This window comes from Alosa sapidissima, chromosome 16 (genome assembly GCF_018492685.1).
Source record: "Alosa sapidissima isolate fAloSap1 chromosome 16, fAloSap1.pri, whole genome shotgun sequence".
Taxonomy (NCBI): Eukaryota; Metazoa; Chordata; class Actinopteri; order Clupeiformes; family Clupeidae; genus Alosa; species Alosa sapidissima.
Window position 1 is genome coordinate 10,425,008 of NC_055972.1, and position 21,884 is coordinate 10,446,891.

Genomic DNA, 21,884 nt, shown 5'->3' on the forward strand with positions numbered 1-21,884 from the left:
GTCATACCAAATTCTTCATTTAAAAAAAAAAAAAAACTGCACGCTGTACTGAATGACAGTAGTTCAGTACATGTAGCATTCACATGACTGAAAACCAAGCTGAAACGATTTGCCCTGGGCTGAGGATACAATACTCTAGCTGTTTTGCTTAGGTCACGTTATTAAATGAAAGCTAAACCGTTCCACACAGTTGATGTCACACAAGCATCCCTCAGCGCTGCCTGGCACAGGGCACAGAGCACAACACCTCCCACACCTCATATGCAAGCATATACACACACACACAATCCTGTTGCCTTCCGACTTTTGAGATTGGGAAAACTCCCATAAGTTGAGCTAGGGTCACATTGCTATACATGGCCCTAAAGGACAATCAACAGTTGCAAAATGGTGTTGACAACCAACCCTGAGGCTTCTAGGAGTACAGTCATGTAGCATTGTAACCATGTCAATCATAACACTTAATGTCTTAAGACTTCAGCTGAAGAATATCTTAACAGGGCAGACACACAACATGTAATAACAAAGAGCACAAAAGAGTTTTGAAATTATTTACTTAAAAATCCTCCCATATATGCCCCATTACATTTTAAAATACAGCAGTTTACACAGTTATTATTAATATTCAGTTTTTAGGTAACAATTGAGGAAAGAACTAAGTATGAAATAAGAATAAATATATTTCACTATGAAATAAAACTCTGGGTAAAACGGATGACAACACTGGACAAACCCCCGTTAGTGAACCACTGCACAGACAAGAGGAAGATGCTAGAAAGTGCGTGAACACTGCAACAATCACAGGTGAACACAGGAAGTCAGGTACTTCAAACTGGTATTTTTCATCAGGTCACTCACTGGTCAGAGAGGAAGGGAGTGATCTTGAGGGGAACATGTTTGCTCAGTGAAGTAAATGCATAAATGGCAAAAGTAAACAAGTTTCATAAGCACTTTGTGTTAGACAAAAAGTAAAAGAGAAAAGCACATACAATTTCAGGAGACAAAAACGGGGGAAGATTGTGCATACTTGAGGAAAATCCTTATGCATAGGGCATACATATCCTCTCAAAACATTAAGAACCCAGATGAAGAGGAAGGAATGTTTTTTTCAGTGTCCTGCTTAAATATGTACCTCTGTCACCAAACATCCTTTTAGGGTCAAACTTTGAGAACAGAATCTAGTCCAGTGCACGCACTTCTTATAATATAATAAACCCAAACAAAATGTTTTCAACCCAGCACAATCTTGCCATAGCTTTGTAACCAAACAAACAAACAAAACTGACAGTGCATAATTCATATGCAAAAAAGTCGACTCTGCACAGCACTAATTCAAAACACATGGAGTGTGGTAACAGTGACAGTTACTAAAAAAAAAGTACACACCAACCTCTGATAGGTGGTGGTAATGAGTTTACAGAGACGACCAATGACTGGGAACATACTGTGGACCTGTCTGAATACATACACTGATACCGAGCATGAAGGACACATCAAGGCAACACCAACTTTCATAAATGTTTTTGTTAAATTGTGAAGACTTAAGGTTCAGTTTTGGGAGTAAGGGGGAAATGCAAAGGATTGTAGAGCATTCCATCAGCTCTTTGCATTTTAAGGTGCCATTCGAGTAGGAAAAGTGGGGTAAATTATGTTCAGGCAACGATATAACCTCAAATGTTACATTGTAAGGGATAACAGATTATATTTAATCTGACGGGGAAACATAGTTGATCATGTGAGGTCAGTGCAAAGAGCCAATTCTCTCCGCACAGATTCAAAATATTACATATGAACTAAAGACTATATTTCACAATAATGTCAGTGCAATTGTGTTCTCCAACAATGCAATCTGATCTGGTTTAGCCTTGACCAAAAACTCAATAATTGCACCAATAAAAAAAAATGAATAGATTCCTTTTTGTGGACATACAATATCCAAATAAACGCTGTTGCCATTTGGTTCCCACGTACATATCTTTTCAACATTCATTTTTATCAGCAGTGGCCAGCCTATGTTGTCTATATTCTCATTAATGTGCTACATTGCGGTCGCTCTAAATTTAGATATGTTTGTCACAGGATGTACAAAGAACTGAAGGCGGTGGGTTGTTTTTTTGTTGTTTTTTTTAAGATCGTGCTACTGATAAAACATCCATCTGACATTTCAGAACTCACCCTGTTAATTGCATTGCTTTAAAACAAATTGATCGTAATGCTGGTTGGTAGACACTTCGCAGAATGGACCTTGAGACTTGAGTAGGATGTGGGGGGAGAGTTGGTGCAAGAAAGTCGTAGCATTAAGGAACACAACGACATGAGTCGTTTGCTCTCAACTAAATCAGGAGCTGTATGCGGACTCAATGTCAAATTATGACGTTAACGTTAAATAAATGACTTTGTCTTTCTAAATAAACACGAGTAACTTTGTGAAATACCACAAAGTTGTTGGAAATAATACAAAGCAGAAAAGAGCACCAAAAAAAGGAATGCTGAAATGATGCCCTACAGTATCCTCTCAATGCATTTTGATAGTATTTGAGAACCATGGCATATACCCGGATTTCCTATGGCTACAACCTGAAACACCAACAGCCCACAATCATAATCACCTGAATGAGAAAGAAAAACAACACAAAACATTGTAACTTCTGTTAGATTTGCAATAAATAGTATCTGTTAAGGCTTACTCTTCAGATGTAAGAGTGCAAAACATTTAACAGTGATCAAACATTTGGCTGGGGCTCCCTGCATATGATCTTCCCCCTCAAATGGACGAATATATGTGAATGACATTTATGACAGATCTTTTAAAATAATGACAAATTGTTATAAATATGTTTCGATTAGAGGCCAATTCAATTAGCCAATTCCTTCAGACCCAGATTTCCTCAGGAAACTAGCCTGTTTCTCCAGGTCTGCCTTGCGAGTTCTAAAATAAAACTTGAGTCTAAGCATGAGAGCACAAGAGTGACTCCTGTGACCAAGTGTGCGTCAAGTGAGAAGTGAAAAGGTCATGCTCCCAACAACACCATCACTCAGGAGTGTCAATAAAACCTTTCTATAGAAATATGTCTGAGGGGTCTAAAGATACACAGTACATAGTAATTACATACAATACTTACTGTACATATTGAACAGCTCTTGCATTTTTCGGTTTCTACTTTGGTGCATTTCTAATGATAAAACATAACGTTTATGATATTTAACATTTTACATGTTCCCATTAATGTGCCGTCTCACACTGAGCTGCCCATGTCGAAGAAGTTTGGTCAGTTATTTCTACCTGTGTTCAGGAAGCAGCTACAGGGGTTACGCTCACATGGAAAAGACATCCACCAACAAGTGTACTGCTTGGTTGGGAATCACAAGTGACTAATTTATAGGTAGTTTCTTGACATGCAGCAACAGAGCTTGCCTGCCTCGATCTAGCTATCACAGACTAACCCTCCGACATGCAAGACACATGGAATATGGATGCATGAGACGTTAGTCAGATTAAGGGCACGGTCAAGTTAGATTAGGTTTACTACACACTACACAACACTGGCTGTAAACATCTGTTAGGTTAACTAGAGGATGGATTAAGAGCAGGGATTTCAGCTGATGTCAGTGTGCCCCATTGTGCAAGCTTATGCTACTGCTACTGTACTGGAAGTCACGTTCTACCACAAGAATTAAAAAATAAAGACTGGGAAAAGAAAAGAACCGCACAAGGCCAAACAAAAGGTCAAAAGGTGCTAGATCTGGATGATCCGGGTCTGGCACTGTGTGAACATTGCTTTCAGTTCGTTCTCGTTGACCGCCTCGTTGACCGCTTCCGGTTCGGGACTTTTCTGAACCTTGGCCACGGCGAAGTTGATACCTTGAGTGAGTCCGGCTTGCGTCAGGCTGGCCACCTGCACCATGGAGCTCTTGATCTTGGCGAAGGGGGAGACCACCCGGCTGCCGTTGCTGTCCGCCGGCGAGGGGCCCAGGCTGCCCTCCAGCTGGGAGCCCAGGCTCCTCTGGGAGCCGCCCGAGACTGCCGAGCCCGCCGCCTGGACGGTCAAGAGGTTGGAGGTGGGCGCGGACGGCTGCACGTTCAGCTGGGACGGCCGGGAGAGCTGCGGCTCCTCTTTGACCCGCTGCTGCTGCTGCTGAGGCTGAGACCCTGGCTGGGCCTCCAGACTGGATGGGGGGGCTTTAGCACTGAGGTTCTGGGGGAGAGTGGGCTGCTCCACCCTGCCCTCCTCCACAGGCTTGGTCTGAGCGTCCTGGGCAAACTGGTGGCAGTAGACGTCGATGGGCGTGCCAAAGTCTATGAGGATGGCCTCCTCGGCGGTCTCGGGCGAGGGCCCGTCGCCCTGGCTGTAGTCGGCGTTGGTGCCGTGAACGACGGTGGGCACGGCGATCTCCACGCTGCTGACGGACTGCGAGCGGCTGCTGAGGCGTGGCGCCGACACGATGCCGCAGCTAGGCAACACGTAGTCCGCGTTCTCCAGCGAGCTGGCGTGCGGCTGCTCGTCCGAATTGTACGAGTCCGAGTCGGACGAGATCTCCGAGTGGTTGTCGCACAGGTCCTTCATGGCCACCGAACCCGGGTTGCTGTCGGTGGTCTCCAGGCTGCTGTCCGACTTCCAGAGATTGACCCTCATGTTGGGCTTCAGGAAGTTCACCTTCACCTCCGGCTTGGAGAACGTGCCGAGCCGACCGAGGTTGGACTGCTTGACCTTCTGGTTGAGAGACGAGAACTTGTTGAGGAGGAAGCTTTTGCCCTGAGCTAGACCGGAGCCCAGAGCCTGATCTCCTGCTCTGCCTTGGATGCCCATTATGTCCTCATGAGGTTTACTTTGTCTCCTGGAAAACAAAGGTTCATTTACAGGAAACTCATTCACCGCCACCACACCTAACTCACACTCAAGTGGAAACATTCTCTCCTCATATTCTCTTCAAGCATAATTTGCAAAAATGATCTAAAAGCTGAAACCTGACTGTGAATGCAACAGCTATTTTTATCTAAAGCTCACCTCATTTGGAGGAAGGTCTGGCCCAGAGATGGTTAATATTTCACTGTGAAGACACAGCTGTGTGCTACCTGCCACTCCCCACCTTAGGCACTTCTGAGGAGTCGCCACCAAAATCACACAGTCTCAGAGAGAGATCACTCACCTCTCCAGTCTCTTCTCAATTATCGGCAGCTCCTGTCCAACGGCCTGTTTGGCTATTCGAAGCATTTCAGCTATGCACTGCAAAGTATCTGGAATCCAAACAGACCGAAGGTGTTGCAGCATTGGGACAGGAAAGACACGTCTGTGTAATCTTTAGTGTATGCCAGTGTTTCTCAAAGTGTGGTCCGCAAGCTAACCCAAGTGGTCCGCGAGCAGACGTAGGTAAAAAAGGTAACGAGGTAAAAAATAATATAGAGGAGTTGTTTGCAATATTGAACCAACTTGTATGTAAATCCAAACAATTCTGCAACACTGCCTATGTAAGCTATGCCAATTTAAACTATATGAATCCTCTGACACAATAAGCAAGGTGCAAAGACAATTAGCAAGGTGCTTCAGTGAGTAGGCCTATTGTGTCTATTAGCTAGGTGGTCCGTGAGGTTTTTTTACTGGTTAAGTGGTCCTTGGTCTGAAAAAGTTTGAGAAACACTGGTGTATGCACATTCAGCAGAACACGTCGCTGAAGGCCTGCCCAGTCCAGTACCTTTCCCATCGTCCTCTGGGTTCCTGGACGCTGCCCTCAGCGTGTGGAAGTAGCCGCTGGTCTCCTCATTCTTGTAGTGCAGCCGCATGCAACAGTACTTTGGTTTCCCAAACAGAGTGGGCTCTAGTCCTGCCATTGAGAAATCAGCAATTCATTTTCAGGCAATTACACGAGTGTGAAGAATGAGAAATTTCACTCACAGAAGTCTAAATGGATTTGTGGTAAACTGATGAAGACGACCTAAATGTGTCGTGCATGCCTATCAAGGCATATGAATGGCCCCAGTCTGCGCAACGCAGTTTCTAAAACAGAATTTAGGTTGTTTAAGCAAGGTGGGCGAAAATAGACCACCAGCACAGTGCTCTATCAGTGTTTTATTTATACAAACCTTGTGATTCTATTTCAGTTATCTCAAAGGCAATTTCATTATGCTTGATGCACAGGCTACCACAAATAGTCCTCTTTTTGAAAGCTTGCATCATACATTTGCTTTCAATCTGTGCCAATTAGATTTGCTCCGGAGGCTGGACAAAATAAGATGTCTGGCATCCCACTGAGTGAAGCACAGACACGCACACAGACAGACTCCCCACTGAGTGAAGCACAGACACGCACACAGACAGACAGACTCTCCACTGACACAGTTCAAAACTCTCCTTACCTATTTCTATCTTCTCCAAGCCTTCCAAACTGAGACGTTGGTACTGGTTCACTTTATCAGCCTCATCATCATAGCTGTAAATAAATAAATAAATAAATAAATAAATAAATAAATAAATAAATAAATAAATAAAGTCAGATGAGATCTAAAAGAATAATGAAAATTTCATTCAAATTCCAGGCAAGACTGCAGCACTTACTAAGCAACATAATAAGCGCTGTTGGACAAGAGCAGCAGGACGTCCACATCTTTGTGGGTTGCATCAATGAGGCTGAAATAAAGAAGCGTAGTGGATTCAGACGGCTTTGTTCCTTATTATCACAGTATCATCGCAGCTCCTCGGAGCCGCTCGTGACTCTCACAAGTCAAACCAGTGCCAGACGCCTGCTTTTCAAAGACTTCCCAGTGAATATTTTTGTTGTGAAACTGATTAAAAAAAATAAAACTACTTTCAGACTCACAAACAGTGATGCACCCCTGAAAAGATAAAGGGCTGATCATTCCTTCAGCATTTCAGTGCATTCTATGAATGGGCATAACGTTTCACAGGCCTTCCTCCTTCAGAATTACATCATTATCAGTAGTCTAGAATGCAACACAAACACCACTCCGCCAACTGACCTGGGGTCACAGTTTAGAATCATTAGTCTAGAATGCAACACAAACACCACTCCGCCAACTGACCTGGGGTCACAGTTTAGAATCATTAGTCTAGAATGCAACACAAACACCACTCCGCCAACTGACCTGGGGTCACAGTTTAGAATCATTAGTCTAGAATGCAACAAAAACACCACTCCGCCAACTGACCTGGGGTCACAGTTTAGAATCATTAGTCTAGAATGCAACACAAACACCACTCCGCCAACTGACCTGGGGTCACAGTTTAGAATCATTAGTCTAGAATGCAACACAAACACCACTCCGCCAACTGACCTGGGGTCACAGTTTAGAATCATTAGTCTAGAATGCAACACAAACACCACTCCGCCAACTGACCTGGGGTCACAGTTTAGAATCATTAGTCTAGAATGCAACACAAACACCACTCCGCCAACTGACCTGGGGTCACAGTTGATGAGGGCCCATCCGCCGTGGAAGCGCTCGTCGTCGGGCAGCAGCAGCTGCATGTAGGTCTGGAGCAGTATACTGACCTGCTCCTGCGCCCCACGCTGGCTCTCCTTCTCCTTCTCCTCGTGCTCCTTCTCTTTACTGAAGATGGAGTACAGGTCCTCCGTCACGGGCAGACCCATCATGAGGTCTAAAGAGGGCCGAGAGCAACAGATCCCCCCCCCCGCAGGTCAGCAGTGCATGGTGCTTATGCATATTACTTTTTAGAAAGACTCCCCAAAATATCAGAACAGGTCAAGGTCATTCATGTCCAGAGTTACACTTTGGAAAATCAGCAAATCTCAAGCAGCATACGCACCAATGACAGCTTGCCTGTAGGCATCTCTGAAGCGGTTCAGGTAGTAGCGATTTGCTGAGTTGACACCATCCTTCATCACTCCAGCCAGTTTCCTCTCTCCTGTGCGTGTAAAATCTCCCTGTGCCATGACATTTTCACACAGGTACACACAAGACATTAGTACAAAGGCAAAAATACATTACGACATTATGGGCTGCTATGAGGCCCATCATTTATGGAAGTCATTTCCATAAATGATATGGACAGCATGAAATGCCTGCTTTGTCTTGCTACATTTCCCCCACAGTCCACTACCTTATTTGAATATGCAAAAAGAGCTTTCACAGGCAGTACAGTTTCACACTGCTCCCATTCATTGTTACATCTCAAGCACTTGTTCAGGCTAACCCACATGGACTGATGAATGTGTTAGCACTCTGACTACAGTTTAATTAGGGAGTTATCACATGTATTCAATAGTTTATTCAAGTATTTCAAGAAAACATTTAGATTATCTCCCAGAGGAGCAAGGAAGATGTGTGGTCTACTCAGATAATCATGCTTTTGTTACAGAAATGAGCGGTAATGCCCATGGAAAATCCAGAAAGTCATGCTTGTGAAGGATCCACTGATCCTGTAGTTGCACAGTCATGCATGGCTAATCAGATCTCAAAAGCACATCTCAAGGATTCTGGGAATTTTTAAATGCAACGCGGATTCACACAAGCGAAAAGATTGCACAAAATTCCACTGTAGCAAAACCGCTCAACAAACATGCAGACAGACCGCGTTCTTGTGAACGTGCCACTGTTAGAGCAGGGGTTCCCAAACTTTTCCACGACAAGGCCCCCCAAATACCACTAGGTTCTGGCCAAGGACCCCCTTGATGTTTTATTAAACCCATCGACAATACTACAGCAAATGTAAAAATACATTAAGCTAATCCTAATAATTATTTTAGCCACAAGCACTTCGCGATGGAGCATACAGTGTGTAAAAATTGCATTTGGGGCTTTCTGCTATATGAGAGCGATCACTCTACTATTATTCCCAGTCATTATCATGGAAAATGTAATGTTCAGATATGCAACAAATTATTATAATGGCATTGTATAACAACCCTCATAGTAATAGGTATATTTTAGATTTTTCAAATGTATTTGTTGCTTTTATTTTTCCTTCCAACTTGCTGAGGCCCCCCTGACACCCCCTCGCGGCCCCCACTTTGAAAACCACTGTGTTAGAGGACAGATGCACAGAACTGACCTTGAGGGCAGCGGTGCCGGCGTACTGTCGGCTGATGGTGTCCCCATTGTTGGCCCACATGACCTGATAGATGCGGTAGCACTTAACGGGCAGTGGCTGCTCTGGAGGCATCACACCGAGCTTCTTCAGCTTTTGGAAAACAGAATCAACAGCGTTTCATGTGGGTGCTTTCAGCAATACATATAACATCTCACCTACTTTCTGTCTCTTTACTTCACCTGCATATATATATATATATATATATAGACGGTGTATCAATTTAGTCTCACACTGTATATTCTAATCATGAGGTCTCCACTGCTGATGCTGGTTGCAAGGGTTTTTACCTGCTGCTCCATGACCATTCGGGCGATAGCGGCCTGCAAAACATTGGTCCTGTCCAGACAATCCATGCAGTTCACCCGGAAGATGCCCTCCTGTTGGCAGATGACTCCTGCTTGGTCCACCCTGACAGAAAACACGGTCCCATGAATATTTGATGAGGAGGATTGTAATTTTTTGTCCTGGCCTTAAATGTAGCACAGCTTTAAACCTCAAATTGTGTAACAGGCCCTGTATATTTAACCACAAGAGAAACAGGACACCACTAATCCCTCTTGGTGGACACAAGAGAGGAGGCTCTTACCGTCTCCAGTCGTCAGGATTTTGGAGAGCTTGTTGGTTATTTAACAAACTAAACAGTCCGTTTTGTCAAAAGGATCATAATATTTTTTTATTTTGCTACAAGTATATTTTATGAACAAACTGGCATTTTTTATACAGTACATGTATACTTAAAAAGTTTTGGTTGTACAACTTAAGAAACATGTGGATGCATTTACATAGATGGCCTGGAGTATTCATGAAATGGACACAGCACTCACCAGGCCCATTTCATGTCCGTGATGATATCCCAAATGGCATCTGTTAGGGTCTGTACATTCTCAAACTTCATTCCTCGGCTACAGAGAGTACAATTTAACATTGTAATCAATAAGTTATTTATATGCTGTCAGTTCTCCACATTCTACATATATTTCCACGTTGAATTGTTGCTTATGATTATGACTTTTTCTTATTTACATTTGAATACTTATTACCTAAATTTAAAACGTTTAATTCAGAAAACACTGCATCATGGCCAGTGTCTAACCAAATATAATTAAATACATCTCATTTCATTAACTGCTCTGCAGACACCAATCACAGTATTACAGCGAAGCTACACCAGGCGAGTAACTGAAGCGTTCCGTTCGCGACGCGTAAAATCCATTTTAGATAAATGGTCTATTTTTTTTTTACGTACGCGCCGCTATCACGTCTGGTGTAGCTACTTCCATTGACTATAGTGGCAGCTAATTGTTGCAGCAGACGCAACGCGAACTGAACGCTTCAGTTACGTGCCTGGTGTAGCTCAGCCCTCAGCTGACAGCTTGGGAATACTCACCAGTGCTCATGAAAATCAAAGGAGACGTATGTCAGGTTGGGGTTGTTGTACAGCAGCACTTGTTTGAGGTATGCGTCGCCAATCATCTTCTCTCTGCCACTCTGGTCCACTAAGTTGATGATCACCTGCAGGGCAACAAGGGATGAGATGAACATGTGCAAGATGTACCTGGAGACCAAACAGCGCCATGCCAAGGAGAGCCGCAGTACAAGATGACTGGAACAGCTTTTCTGTCGTCATGATTATTAACATGTTCCTTTTTTCAATAGTTAAGTGTATGGCTGACCCGCTACTCCTTCGAACATGTTTATATAGTAGTCACAGGATACATTCCAGAGGTTCCTCTGGGCAGCCAACAAAAACAAACCTTACAGATGACCTAAACCTGCTGTATTTTTAGATTTATTACACATTTCACCTGTTTTTTGTAGATGCTGAGCTGTTGGTCAAAGTGTGCAGCAAAATACGGAATGGTCTCCTTTTCATCTGTAAAATACAGGACAATAATGATTTAAATTATAAAATGAACACAGGTCAGGCACAAATGACCTCTGTTGTGAACTGTCTTCTGTGCGCACTGACCTTTCTCCAGGCGAGGCCGAGGGTTGTAGCGGTACCCTGACTGACTCCAGAATATGGGGACGGACCCGCGGGTCTGCACAAAGGACAGCGTGTGACTGTGGACGTGGATCAGCTGCTCCGTCTCCACATAATTGGCAACATGGCCATCTGTGTCCACACCTCTCCGCTTATATCGCATCCCTGGGAGGGGGGGGGGGGTAGATAAAGGAGTCAATTCATGAAGCCTCAATTTACATAACTGTTAAATTCAGCATAAAATATACACACATATGCATCAGATTAAAACTATGTGTAAAGTATAAAACATACACCAATATGCATCAGATTACGTATGAGTAGTGTGTGTACGTATGTTCATCAGATTACGTATGAGTGGTGTGTGTAAGTATGTTCATCACATTACGCATGAGTAGTAGGGCTGTCACTTTACGTTCGACAATCGATTGGACCAAACAACACAAGTTTCGAAAACTAAAATAGGGAATCGATTTTAACCAAATATGTACACTATTAATTTTAAACGAATTAAACAAATAAAAAGGATAGATGTAACAAAATTCACAAACAAGAATATAAGAATATAAAAGAATTCCGAAGTGCAGTAAGCATTGCGAAAGCTAAAAAGAAAATTCCCACCAATTTTAAGCACCGGAAACAGTTGTTTCAATCAGCTGCTGTGCTGCTCGTGTTTTGCCAAAAAATTGAGGACAACGCGATCAACCTGTGCGACATGAGAGAGACGAGTGATAGGCCCTAATAACTTGAGGAGTTCGATGTGGAAGTAGGCCTACTTCGGATTTTTGGTATATCAAACAATGGAGAAGAACAAAGCGGTAGGCTATGCAAACTGTGCAATCGAGTTCTATGTAGGCGAAATTTGTTTGACATTTCTAATCGTAAACACAGACACAGGTACATTGAAGCCTGCAGCCACGAAACTTCACGCCAATAAATCATATTATTGCTGGCTTGCGTCTACAAGCGCCCTCTTTACGTTCGTCCTAATGCCTGTTAGTTGTTTGTGAATTGGCCTATATTTGCCGTTGAAAATGGAAACGTCTTTAGACATAAAAAAATCGATTTTACAATCGATTCAATGAACACTTATGTCTCAAAAATCGAACAGGATTTTTTCACAAAAGTGACAGCCCTAATGAGTAGTGTGTGTAAGTATGTTCATCAGATTAAGTATGAGTAGTGTGTGTATGTTCATCAGATTAAGTATGAGTGGTGTGTGTAAGTATGTTCGTCAGATTAAGTATGAGTAGTGTGTGTAAGTATGTTCGTCAGATTAAGTATGAGTAGTGTGTGTAAGTATGTTCATCAGATTAAGTATGAGTGGTGTGTGTAAGTATGTTCGTCAGATTAAGTAGGAGTAGTGTGTGTAAGTATGTTGCAGTGTGGCGTAGGAGGCGCACCAGCACGATGTCTGCTGCGTCGGGAGATAATGGCCACGGCGAAGCGAGGGTGAATGTTGTCCACACAGGTGAGCTCCTGAGGGGGCGTGTCTGGGCTGCTCTTCTCCTCGTCGGAGCTGTCGTTGTAGTTGACCACCAGCTCCTCCACCTGCACAAAGCCCTGGATGACCGGGACCACCCAGAAGTCCACCTGAGGCACCTGAGGTAGAGGAAAACAGAGGTGGCTACAGAGCATGGTCCATGTGTTTTCACCACCTCCACCGTCGCAACAGAAACGTTTCCAAACACAAATGGACAATGTCTGAGAAGATAAATAGTGCACATGCTGCAAATATGAATCAGTGAGTTAACAGTGAGAGCTGACATATGGCCATTAATAGTCAAATTCCATTGGGCTCCTCTGAGCTTGAATAGCCCGGAGCGCTTCCCACAGCGAGCGTGGAAAGAAGACACTGCTCCTGAGCTGGGAAGGGCATGACAAGAGATTAGTCACCACAGCTGAGGCCTCATAAAGAGGAACTATTATTATGGGACTGACAAATCCAGACAAGAGAGTAAGGAGAAAGTAGCGCACCAAGACCAAGTGAAAAGCAGAACCATTTACAAAACACTCATGTTTGTAGACTGAGGCAGTGAAATCATCTGCAAGATCAGTGATAACATTCCTTTCACTACAGAATCCACATCCTCCCCTTGAGGACAAAAGTCAAGTGCAGTTTCTTATCTGTTCTTCTTAAAGACTTGCATAAGGGTGGTTGGCCCCTGGTAGTATTCTCCTTCTGCTATCTGCACTGTTGTCATGAAATGCTGACAGCTATGGAGTGACAGGTGTCAACATACAGTGGCTGAAGCCCTTATTGCTTGTCGCAATTTTGAGATTTTATTCCAAGTTAGGCTTTTATGTAAACTCATCTACAAACTCCATATTTGACCATACTGCATTACAATGCAACTAACCAAATAATAATACTAAATGCTAAATAAAATGACTAATGAAATCAGGGTGAGTTGTACGACTAAAACAACATGTTTGATTACATATTAAATATATGACTGGTCATCATGGTGAGGTCATACCTTAAGGTCCAGAAGCTCCTGAATCATATGTTTGTTCCAGAAGAACCGGTCATCCACCTAAGAGAGCAGAATAACCAGTCATCTCCACAGTCAGGCATTACAGCTGCCATGTGGCTTTCAAACAATTCAATCAGACATTTTGGCAGGCCTACTGCACTGAGTCATCAAAAAGCTGTGTGTGTGTATGTGTGTGTCCATCTCCATCATAATACTTATTGATTTAGGCGTACCCTGTACAAATGCACTTACTTCTTCAAGCTATGCAAATGAATGTTCAACACCACTATTACGCATATTTTTAAGGCAGGTTGATTTAAGTCAGCAAATTCAGTCTCGTGGTCATGGTTTCTGGAGACCAAGCCGTGGCTGGAAACCAAAAGAGGAAGTGAGGTGAGGTCAGGTGAAGCGACGCTGCCTACCCGTTTCCAAATGGGCAGGTCCGACTTGTCTGCGGCTCCCTGCCGCTGGACGGTGTTAGTGAGGTCATAGGTCAGGCTGTAGTAGAAGGAATCCGAGTCCATGAAGATCTTGTACAGTTCATCGAGCAGTCGTCTCTCCAGGCGCTCTTTCTCCTTGTTCTCCTTGACCTGTGAATCAGGGGTATACTGGGTGGGGGTGGACTACGGGTGCAAATGCAACAGCAGCGGACAGACTTTATCACGGGCTCTCAAACGCAACCAATACACAACAGAAAGGAGATACCTACAACATTACATGTGTGTGTAAGTGTGTGTCTGTGTGTATACATGCATGTGTGCTACTGCACCCGCAGAACAATCCTGTTGATTTCTATGTCAGTATGTTTAAAATGTGAAAACAACCATGTGCAAAATGAATCACAAAGGAATGACATTTGTGGAGTAAACCAACTACTTTGCATAAAACTGTGGGAGGTGGCAACCTTTTTCTTGGTGGGCTGAGCGACATTGGACTTGATCTGATTCAGCGTCTTCAGCAGGAACTTGGACTCGTCTGGGGACTGTGCGATTTTCTCTGGTTTGTTGATCCCAAAGTGGTGCTTCTTGCAAAGCTGGAATTATGGGATAGACATGATGCAATCATTCAGAACGTTTCACAAATGTGATGAGCTTCACGCATTCTGCATCAGTTTCATTAAGAGGCTCTTCACACGTCACACTGAGACATGTCATGTGGAACACCGTATACAGTTAACTGTTCCACAACCGCACACAGCTCAAATGTAACACTAGCCGATAGGGTGTGTCTGGCACGTTGCTTGAGTCATTGTCTGAAAGTCACCACAGCGCAATAACGTGAGAGATCCCCAACCCAGTCCAGAGGACACTCCTCTGCTCTAGGTCACATCACAGTAATCACGCCGTGATGTGAAATAAACATGAGAGATCCTAAGAAAAGTGTTTGGTTTGTAGTAATTACTTTGTGACAAACAAATAGTGGGAACCCTTGACATCACTTAGCTAGATACAATCTCTGACCCCCCCCCCCCCCCCCCAATCCACAACCCTACAGAAATGAAAATCTTAACAATACAACAGACTGGTGTCTGTGGGACCTCCGTCTGTGCTCAGACCACCCTTGCTGTATGGGCCACAACTACTCCTTTCATGCATTGTAGATACCAAGCCTACTGACATCCCCTTAAGGGGTTAACTCTGAAACAGCATGGTTGATAAGAGTACACTGAATGTTGTATTTACAACTTGTGCACGTCGTCACATGTCGCGGGAGGACGAGAAAGAACAGCTGCACATCAAGCACTGAAGCATGCACGTCAGTGCACGACGCAATACGCTGATGTTTTAAGAGGCTTTCAGAGGCAAATGTACCGCAAGGGTCTACATAATAGTAAGCAAGACAACTGGCCTGGAGACCATAAATAGAGGCTTGTTGTGTTGTATGTTATGGGACGGGGCTACCTGTAGGCACTCTGAAATGGCACACATTTGGCTGGTGGGTGTGTTGGGTGTGTTTTTTCTGTGCTTTGTGACAGCTACTTCCACCCACCTCCAGCTCCAAGTCCTGGGGTTCATCTTCCGACAGCTCTACCACAGCTATTTTGGTGATCTTGTACACTTTGTGGTTTCCTGGCAACTCTCCGACCAGTGCTTTCTGCCGGATCAGGACGAGGCACAGAGGAAGATCTGACGAGCGAGAGACAAAGACAGAGCGGGAGAGAGAGGGGGGAGAAACATAAACAATGAGAGAGAGAGCGAGAGAGAAATGGAGAGGAGGACAGGGCCTGGGGAAGGGGATGCGTCAGTAGCCCTGAAAATTCCGCACACATTCCGCGAGGCGTGACTTCACCGGCGGCTCATTTCCCTGGCCCCAGCCCGCCGTGAGGACAGAGGACGGCCGATGATTTATTTCCCGGAGCAGGAGCTCAAAATTAAACCAGGGGCCAGGGCTGCACCTTGATTAATTGGAAGTGAGAGAACAAGCGCCTTTCATGCCCGAACAAAAACAACCCAGTGTAACAGCCACTGTGAATATTTTCGAGCCGCCTCTCACAGTTTGGTAAGAAGCCAGCCCCCCGCCCCCCCCCCCCCCCCTCCAGAGGACAGGCAGCTGAATCAGAGGCAGCCAGTGGCTACAGTGAGGTCTGCCTCAGGTGACAAGTGCCGACAGAACCAGAGAAACCAACAGCTGAGAGAGAGACAGCGGGAGTTCTGTCTATACTGAACATTATACACATCCTCCATGGGCGCATGCCTTGAGGATGATCTGTTGTGCATTAGCTGAGTCACTCAGTTATAACTGTGTCATAATCTCCAGGCTGATTTCTCCCCACCGTTTAAACAGGGCCATGAATGGTAACACTACCACATTCACAAGGAAACAATGAGATGCACTGAAAGCAATGCAACCGATGACAGATGGGGAAGACAGGTTTACAAACATGGCTATGTTATCATCAAATTATGGCTTCAACAGAAAAGAGGGGCTGATAAAAAAAACATAAAGGCCTATATGTTGAACTTAAATAACAAATACAAAAAGCTCCTACTAGGCTTAGCCTAAGTCCCCAAAAGCTCCCCCAATAACTGTCATGAAGAGCCTAATCTAATTCTTACAGCAAGGTGTTATTGGTCTTGATCAGGCAAGGGTCTAAAAATATCTTCTGGAAGAAAGTGCAAATGACACATCTTCAAAATAGTTAAACATAAACTGACCTATTCATTTTCAAGTACATGCTAGTCTACTTTGGGTTGTATGTTCTATATTAACAAAATGAAAGTCAATGAAAAGAAAAGAAACCATAACCATACCTCAAGACTGCCCCCTTAATCCCCAGTGACTTAACTGATCTACTTAATTTAGCAAGTCTTGTTAACTGAAGACTTTCACTTGAAACAAGGGTTAAGAAAATAACACTAGGCCAGTAGTTAGCCTAATGAACTAATGATGTCAATATGCCTCATTGAAACAACACAAGACTAATCAGAGACACACTGTTCTCAATCCCATTGACTGACAAGAACTGTCCACTTACCAGCATGAAGCTGAATCTTCCCAATGAGGCCTTCCACGAGGCCCAGGCAAACAGGGTTCCATGCCAACAGCAGGTCAGTAGCTGTGGAGCAAAAACATCCAAAGAGGTGGTAAGCTGTAGGCCCATTCAAAACATATCAAACAGCAATGATAATGGCACAATGTCTTCCAGATATGCCATAGGACAAGACCTGGGTAACTAATGAGTTCAGTTGGTAACTCAACAGTCAGCCTTATAGTTCATTCAGAACCATGGGCCTATGTTGTATTCTCTGCTGCTAACTGGGACTAGTGTATTTAGTTTGATGTTCCCAATGACAGAGAAAGATTAAACCTGCACAGCTGACAGCCAAAACAGATTCACTCAAAGTATTTGAGTAAGAATACATCATTATTCAAATCCACATACCAGAGTTATTTTGACAATGACCGTTCAGCTGAGGGACTGTTTAATGTTACAAACATCAGTATTTGGAGCACATTACAGAGAGTAAATTGTCATGATATCACAGCAAGAGTCCTGTCATCATGTGAGTGAGGCTAAAGAGAAATCCTGGAAAGACATTTTACCTCACACACACACAGACATGAAAGACTGTCATTAACAACCCATGATCCAAAGCAACAAATGACATTTGCGTACTTACACCTCACAGCTTGTAAAGACCATTAGGTAGTTGGTACTGGGAAGCTCTGCTTAATCATAATATGAACTTAACTCATAAGTTAAGGAATGTTTTATGGATATTTCTTGACATTGTAATCTTCTCAGGGGGAGTGAAGAGGCCAAATGTGGTCATATCAACATGAATCCATGAATGTGCTTAGCTTAAATAATAACTACTGGCTCAAAGAGCAAGGTTCATGAAAGATGGGACTCCCTGTTTGGCTGCAAAGGCCTGTGGAACACTGGGTCTCTGACCACTTGTATTGTCCACACAGCCTGGTCTCAAAAAACTTGTCTAAACCTTCTTTAAATAACCTCCCTCATATATCTACTAGCCTACGTAGTCAATCATCATTGGAAAAACATATTTTATTGAGGATGGAAGTGGATAATTTTAATGAATTTGTACTTGAATTTCCCCTTGGGGATCAATAAAGTATCTATCTGATAAGGAGAGACCCAGCACCAGATATTCTACAGCAAAAGAATGGAATTTGCCATTTCCTGCATAAACACTCTATTATACTATGTAGGCCTACAACTACGTTGTTTTGATTAAAATAGTAATGTGGTGAATAATACTCTGCTGGGGTGAAATGCTGCTGATGTGTGCTACAGCAGGGTTCAGCCCTCAGCCTGTTCCTGGTAAAGGACAGCTAGGGAAGTGGGAACCCCAGGGTGTGGTTAAGCCTAGCAGCAGTCAGGAAGTGTGAATCATATAGAGGGGCGCACTTTCCATGCTCCGGCCGTCATGGATTCCAGGCAGAAGGGGCTAGTTCCCACAGGCAAGTCAGTTTGTCAGTCCGGCCCCGCCACGGCTCTGCCAGCAACAACTAGCTGCAACCAATCCTGAAGCACACGACGCCCAGCTGCTCTTGTTACCACAGTGCTCTGCATTTGTGAAAGGAGGTGACGATTAAACCACACAACTTTTGCTCAGGCTAAAGCAATCTCAGGCTCAGTTTATATGGTATGCAGGAGAGATCCAGGCCACACTGTGTAGATGAGTGGGCCTCAGATCTGCTGAGATGGGTGCGATGCATATGGCCTGTGGATGAGTAATGCATTGCGAGCACTTGCTGTCACACTACACTTTGTGTGAGAGAGAGAAACAACAAGTACTTAGGCCTAAAGCAAACTGCAGAGATGACAACTTCCAGAGACAAGACGAAGGGCATCACTGACAGGGATCACAACCAATAACTAAAGGCATAAAAAACAGACCAGCCTTTATGGCATAGAAGTCCAGTCTCTCTGACCTTTGCAAGTTTCTTGATTTGGCCTGGCATCAGCTAACCTAATCCTTCAACCTAATCTTGAATTTCCCCTTGGGGATCAATAAAGTATCTATCTATCTATCTATCTATCTATCTATCTATCTATCTATCCTTACACTTAGCCCTTCCATTTAACCCACTGTGAGGACACAGGGTAGTCTACTAAGATAGCGTTGAAAACTAGATAAATCTGAACTCTTTCAGATGGCTCTTGGTTCAGGTAACCAGACCATAAACAAGAGCATAATGTTGGTCGCCAGTGAACACACACGGAGTACAAATCATGGCATGCTCTTTCTCCTCTGTGCAGCCTGTTTACCCAGCACTTGGGTCAATTATTGGACCAACAGACTTTTTTTAATGAACAGTGGAAAGCCTTTTCCAATTAAATAATGGAACAGCGTTGCAACCCAAACCTGATGAGCCTGGCTGCGCAGACACCATGAGACACAAGCCAGCTCCGCAGACTATAGGCTACTCCTTCCCACTAGCACACAGTCTACAAAACACTGTCCCCACCACTGCTTTTCAGTTACAGAAGAGTGCACTAACTCAACTGTCCGTTCTGCTCTGACTGACCGCTCGCTCTGGAATTGGACAGGTCAAGAGAGTGAGAGGGGAAACACAGAGTGCGCACATGTAAATTTGTATGCACATGTACAAAAAGACAATGGACATGAGACAGACTGAGCAGAGAACTGTTTTTCTCTTTGCGTGGGAGAAAGGGGAATGAGTATGTTGTCTGAGTGTATTTGTGCCAGTGTTTGTGCACTAGATGAAGAGTGATGGTTCTAAAGAAAAGTCATGCCAAAGGAAAAATGCATTGGAGACTCAGTTCTTGCATTTACTGAGCAAAGGGGACGTAGGCTAGTCCTCTACTAACAACATTGGGATCAAGGGATTTTATTCAGTATGTTACGTTCCCTCAGGCGTTTGTGCAATGAGGGGAAATAAACAGACTTGCAGCACTACAAACTACAGGGACAAGAGAAGAGAGAAGAAAAGCAGTAGAGCTTAAGGGGATGTGGCGATTATTACCAACAAACAAATTCGCATATCAGAGGTCCACCTAAGTTCTTATAAAGTCTCTGGGTCAACTTATCCAAATCACTAATAAACCCTGGCTATGTAACAAAAATATGTAAATATGATTATATAAATGATCACCATATGACATATGACATAAAAATGATCACCATCTTAACATCTTAACATGACGAAGATCACACACACACTGTATCTCTCATGAGTAAGGATGCAAATACGGAGGAGGCCCATAATCATGTTTCACTCTTAGGTTAGGCAACACTGATGCTTCATTAAAATGGTCTGACATAGCCATGGTAATGACCTCTACTGATTTCAAGTAGCCAACGCTTTAATTTTACCACTGAATTCAACTCCATCATTAGCTAGACATGGCTTGTCGTGTGATGCACGCACCACGGATGTATTCATTTCCTGTGGTACTGTGCACCGGCTGGCACATATCCTAGCCTACCCGCTTCTCGTCTCACGGCATTCTTTCGACCTCGCCAGGGCATATTTATACAAAATATGAGAACTGACTACTGCTCTTCCGAAAGTAGGGCAATCATACTGGCCAGATAACTGACATCAATGGCCTCCGTGAAACAGGAAAATCACCCGTATCTGTGATAACGATCTCTCTGAATTTTGGCTGATTGATTACGTGCGAACCTAGTGCGAACCTTGATGTTACCCCAACTATAAACATGAAGACATGCATGTAAGCCAATAGAACGGCAACTAACGTTAGTTGGCAATTGTTTTTGATTCAGAAATAAATTGCACGAAGCTATGGGTATGACCTGAACGACCTAAAAAGTAGCAATGTTAAGGGGGGGGGGGGGGGGGGGGGGTATCGACAACGTTACTGATAACGTACAGTAGTTGGTACTGATGAGATAACAACAATAATTGGTAACGTTAATATTAGGTAAGGTGTTATAATGCCAAATGGATATCGATCTTTAGCTTGTGTTGATAACAAACAGTACCAGCAAAAGAATGACTTACCGGGTCTCACGCTCATAGTACCATCTTTCCTGCTGCACCACAGTGCGTTGTCGCCGCATTGGAGAATATAATGATCCTTTGCTTGAAATAGCTCCATTTCGACCATAAATGACCAAACATGTGAATACTGTTTGTATCCAGTAATGCTACGTGAATCTGACTTTGCTACAGTCCAACTGACAGTAACGTTTTAACTGTCCAAACCGAACGTCCTCTTGGCTTGAGATAACAAACGCAGGCTTATTCGTTAAGCGTGCTAGTTAGCCAGCTAACTAGCTAGTAGCTATGTACGTTTTTATTAATTTACTAGACTCCGACATGCTGCTGTCAGTATATAATTGACAGTATTAATTGTCTTGCAGCATAGATGACATTCTAGCGCGTAATGTCGGCCGAGACAGACTGGACAACTTCTTAGTCCTTTGAAAATGTCGCTGAGACTGTTTCTTCCCAGTTTCAGGACCGACTGAATCAATTTCCTGCAGAAACAATCACACGTGACTGTTGTCGTCATCCGAAACATGATCCTCCGTGCTACAGAGACATTCCATGATATGTAATTATCCTGAACATATTGCCATTGTTTTGATTAATAGGCTAATGTAGCAATGCTTGTTATTAGTCATGATAATATTATTGACACAAAACATAATGGTGTTCTAATTGTGGCTTTAATTTATGTTTCCCATCACCTCCCAATTTTAATTACTGTTGTATGATAGGCCTTCAGCAATAGGCAGCAATATCTCATATGGCCTGTTGTGAAATTCTAAAAGGAAGAAGGGAAAAACCAGGTAGTTGTTTGACACTGATGATTTCAAGGCCATTTACATTTATCTATATGGGAAAAAATGTGTAGTCACAAGAAACATCTGGATGTGGAGCATACAGTAGTGACAA

General features: G+C 43.6%; 1 protein-coding gene across 1 annotated transcript; it reads right to left on the reverse strand.

Annotated features, from left to right (window-relative positions):
- Positions 1 to 537: 537 nt before the first annotated feature.
- inpp5f (inositol polyphosphate-5-phosphatase F) lies at positions 538 to 21,470 on the reverse strand. Its single transcript, XM_042065675.1, has 20 exons — positions 20,985 to 21,470; positions 17,002 to 17,082; positions 15,516 to 15,652; positions 14,431 to 14,559; positions 13,949 to 14,116; positions 13,530 to 13,586; positions 12,453 to 12,651; positions 11,035 to 11,214; positions 10,871 to 10,938; positions 10,453 to 10,577; positions 9,890 to 9,967; positions 9,353 to 9,473; positions 9,027 to 9,155; positions 7,782 to 7,899; positions 7,415 to 7,613; positions 6,552 to 6,623; positions 6,353 to 6,426; positions 5,692 to 5,820; positions 5,149 to 5,236; positions 538 to 4,836 (listed from the first exon to the last, which is right to left on the reverse strand). The coding sequence occupies exons 1-20, from the start codon at positions 21,088 to 21,090 to the stop codon at positions 3,738 to 3,740; spliced, it is 3,357 nt and encodes a 1,118-aa protein (XP_041921609.1). The 5' UTR covers positions 21,091 to 21,470; the 3' UTR covers positions 538 to 3,737.
- Between the last annotated feature and the right edge of the window lie 414 nt (positions 21,471 to 21,884).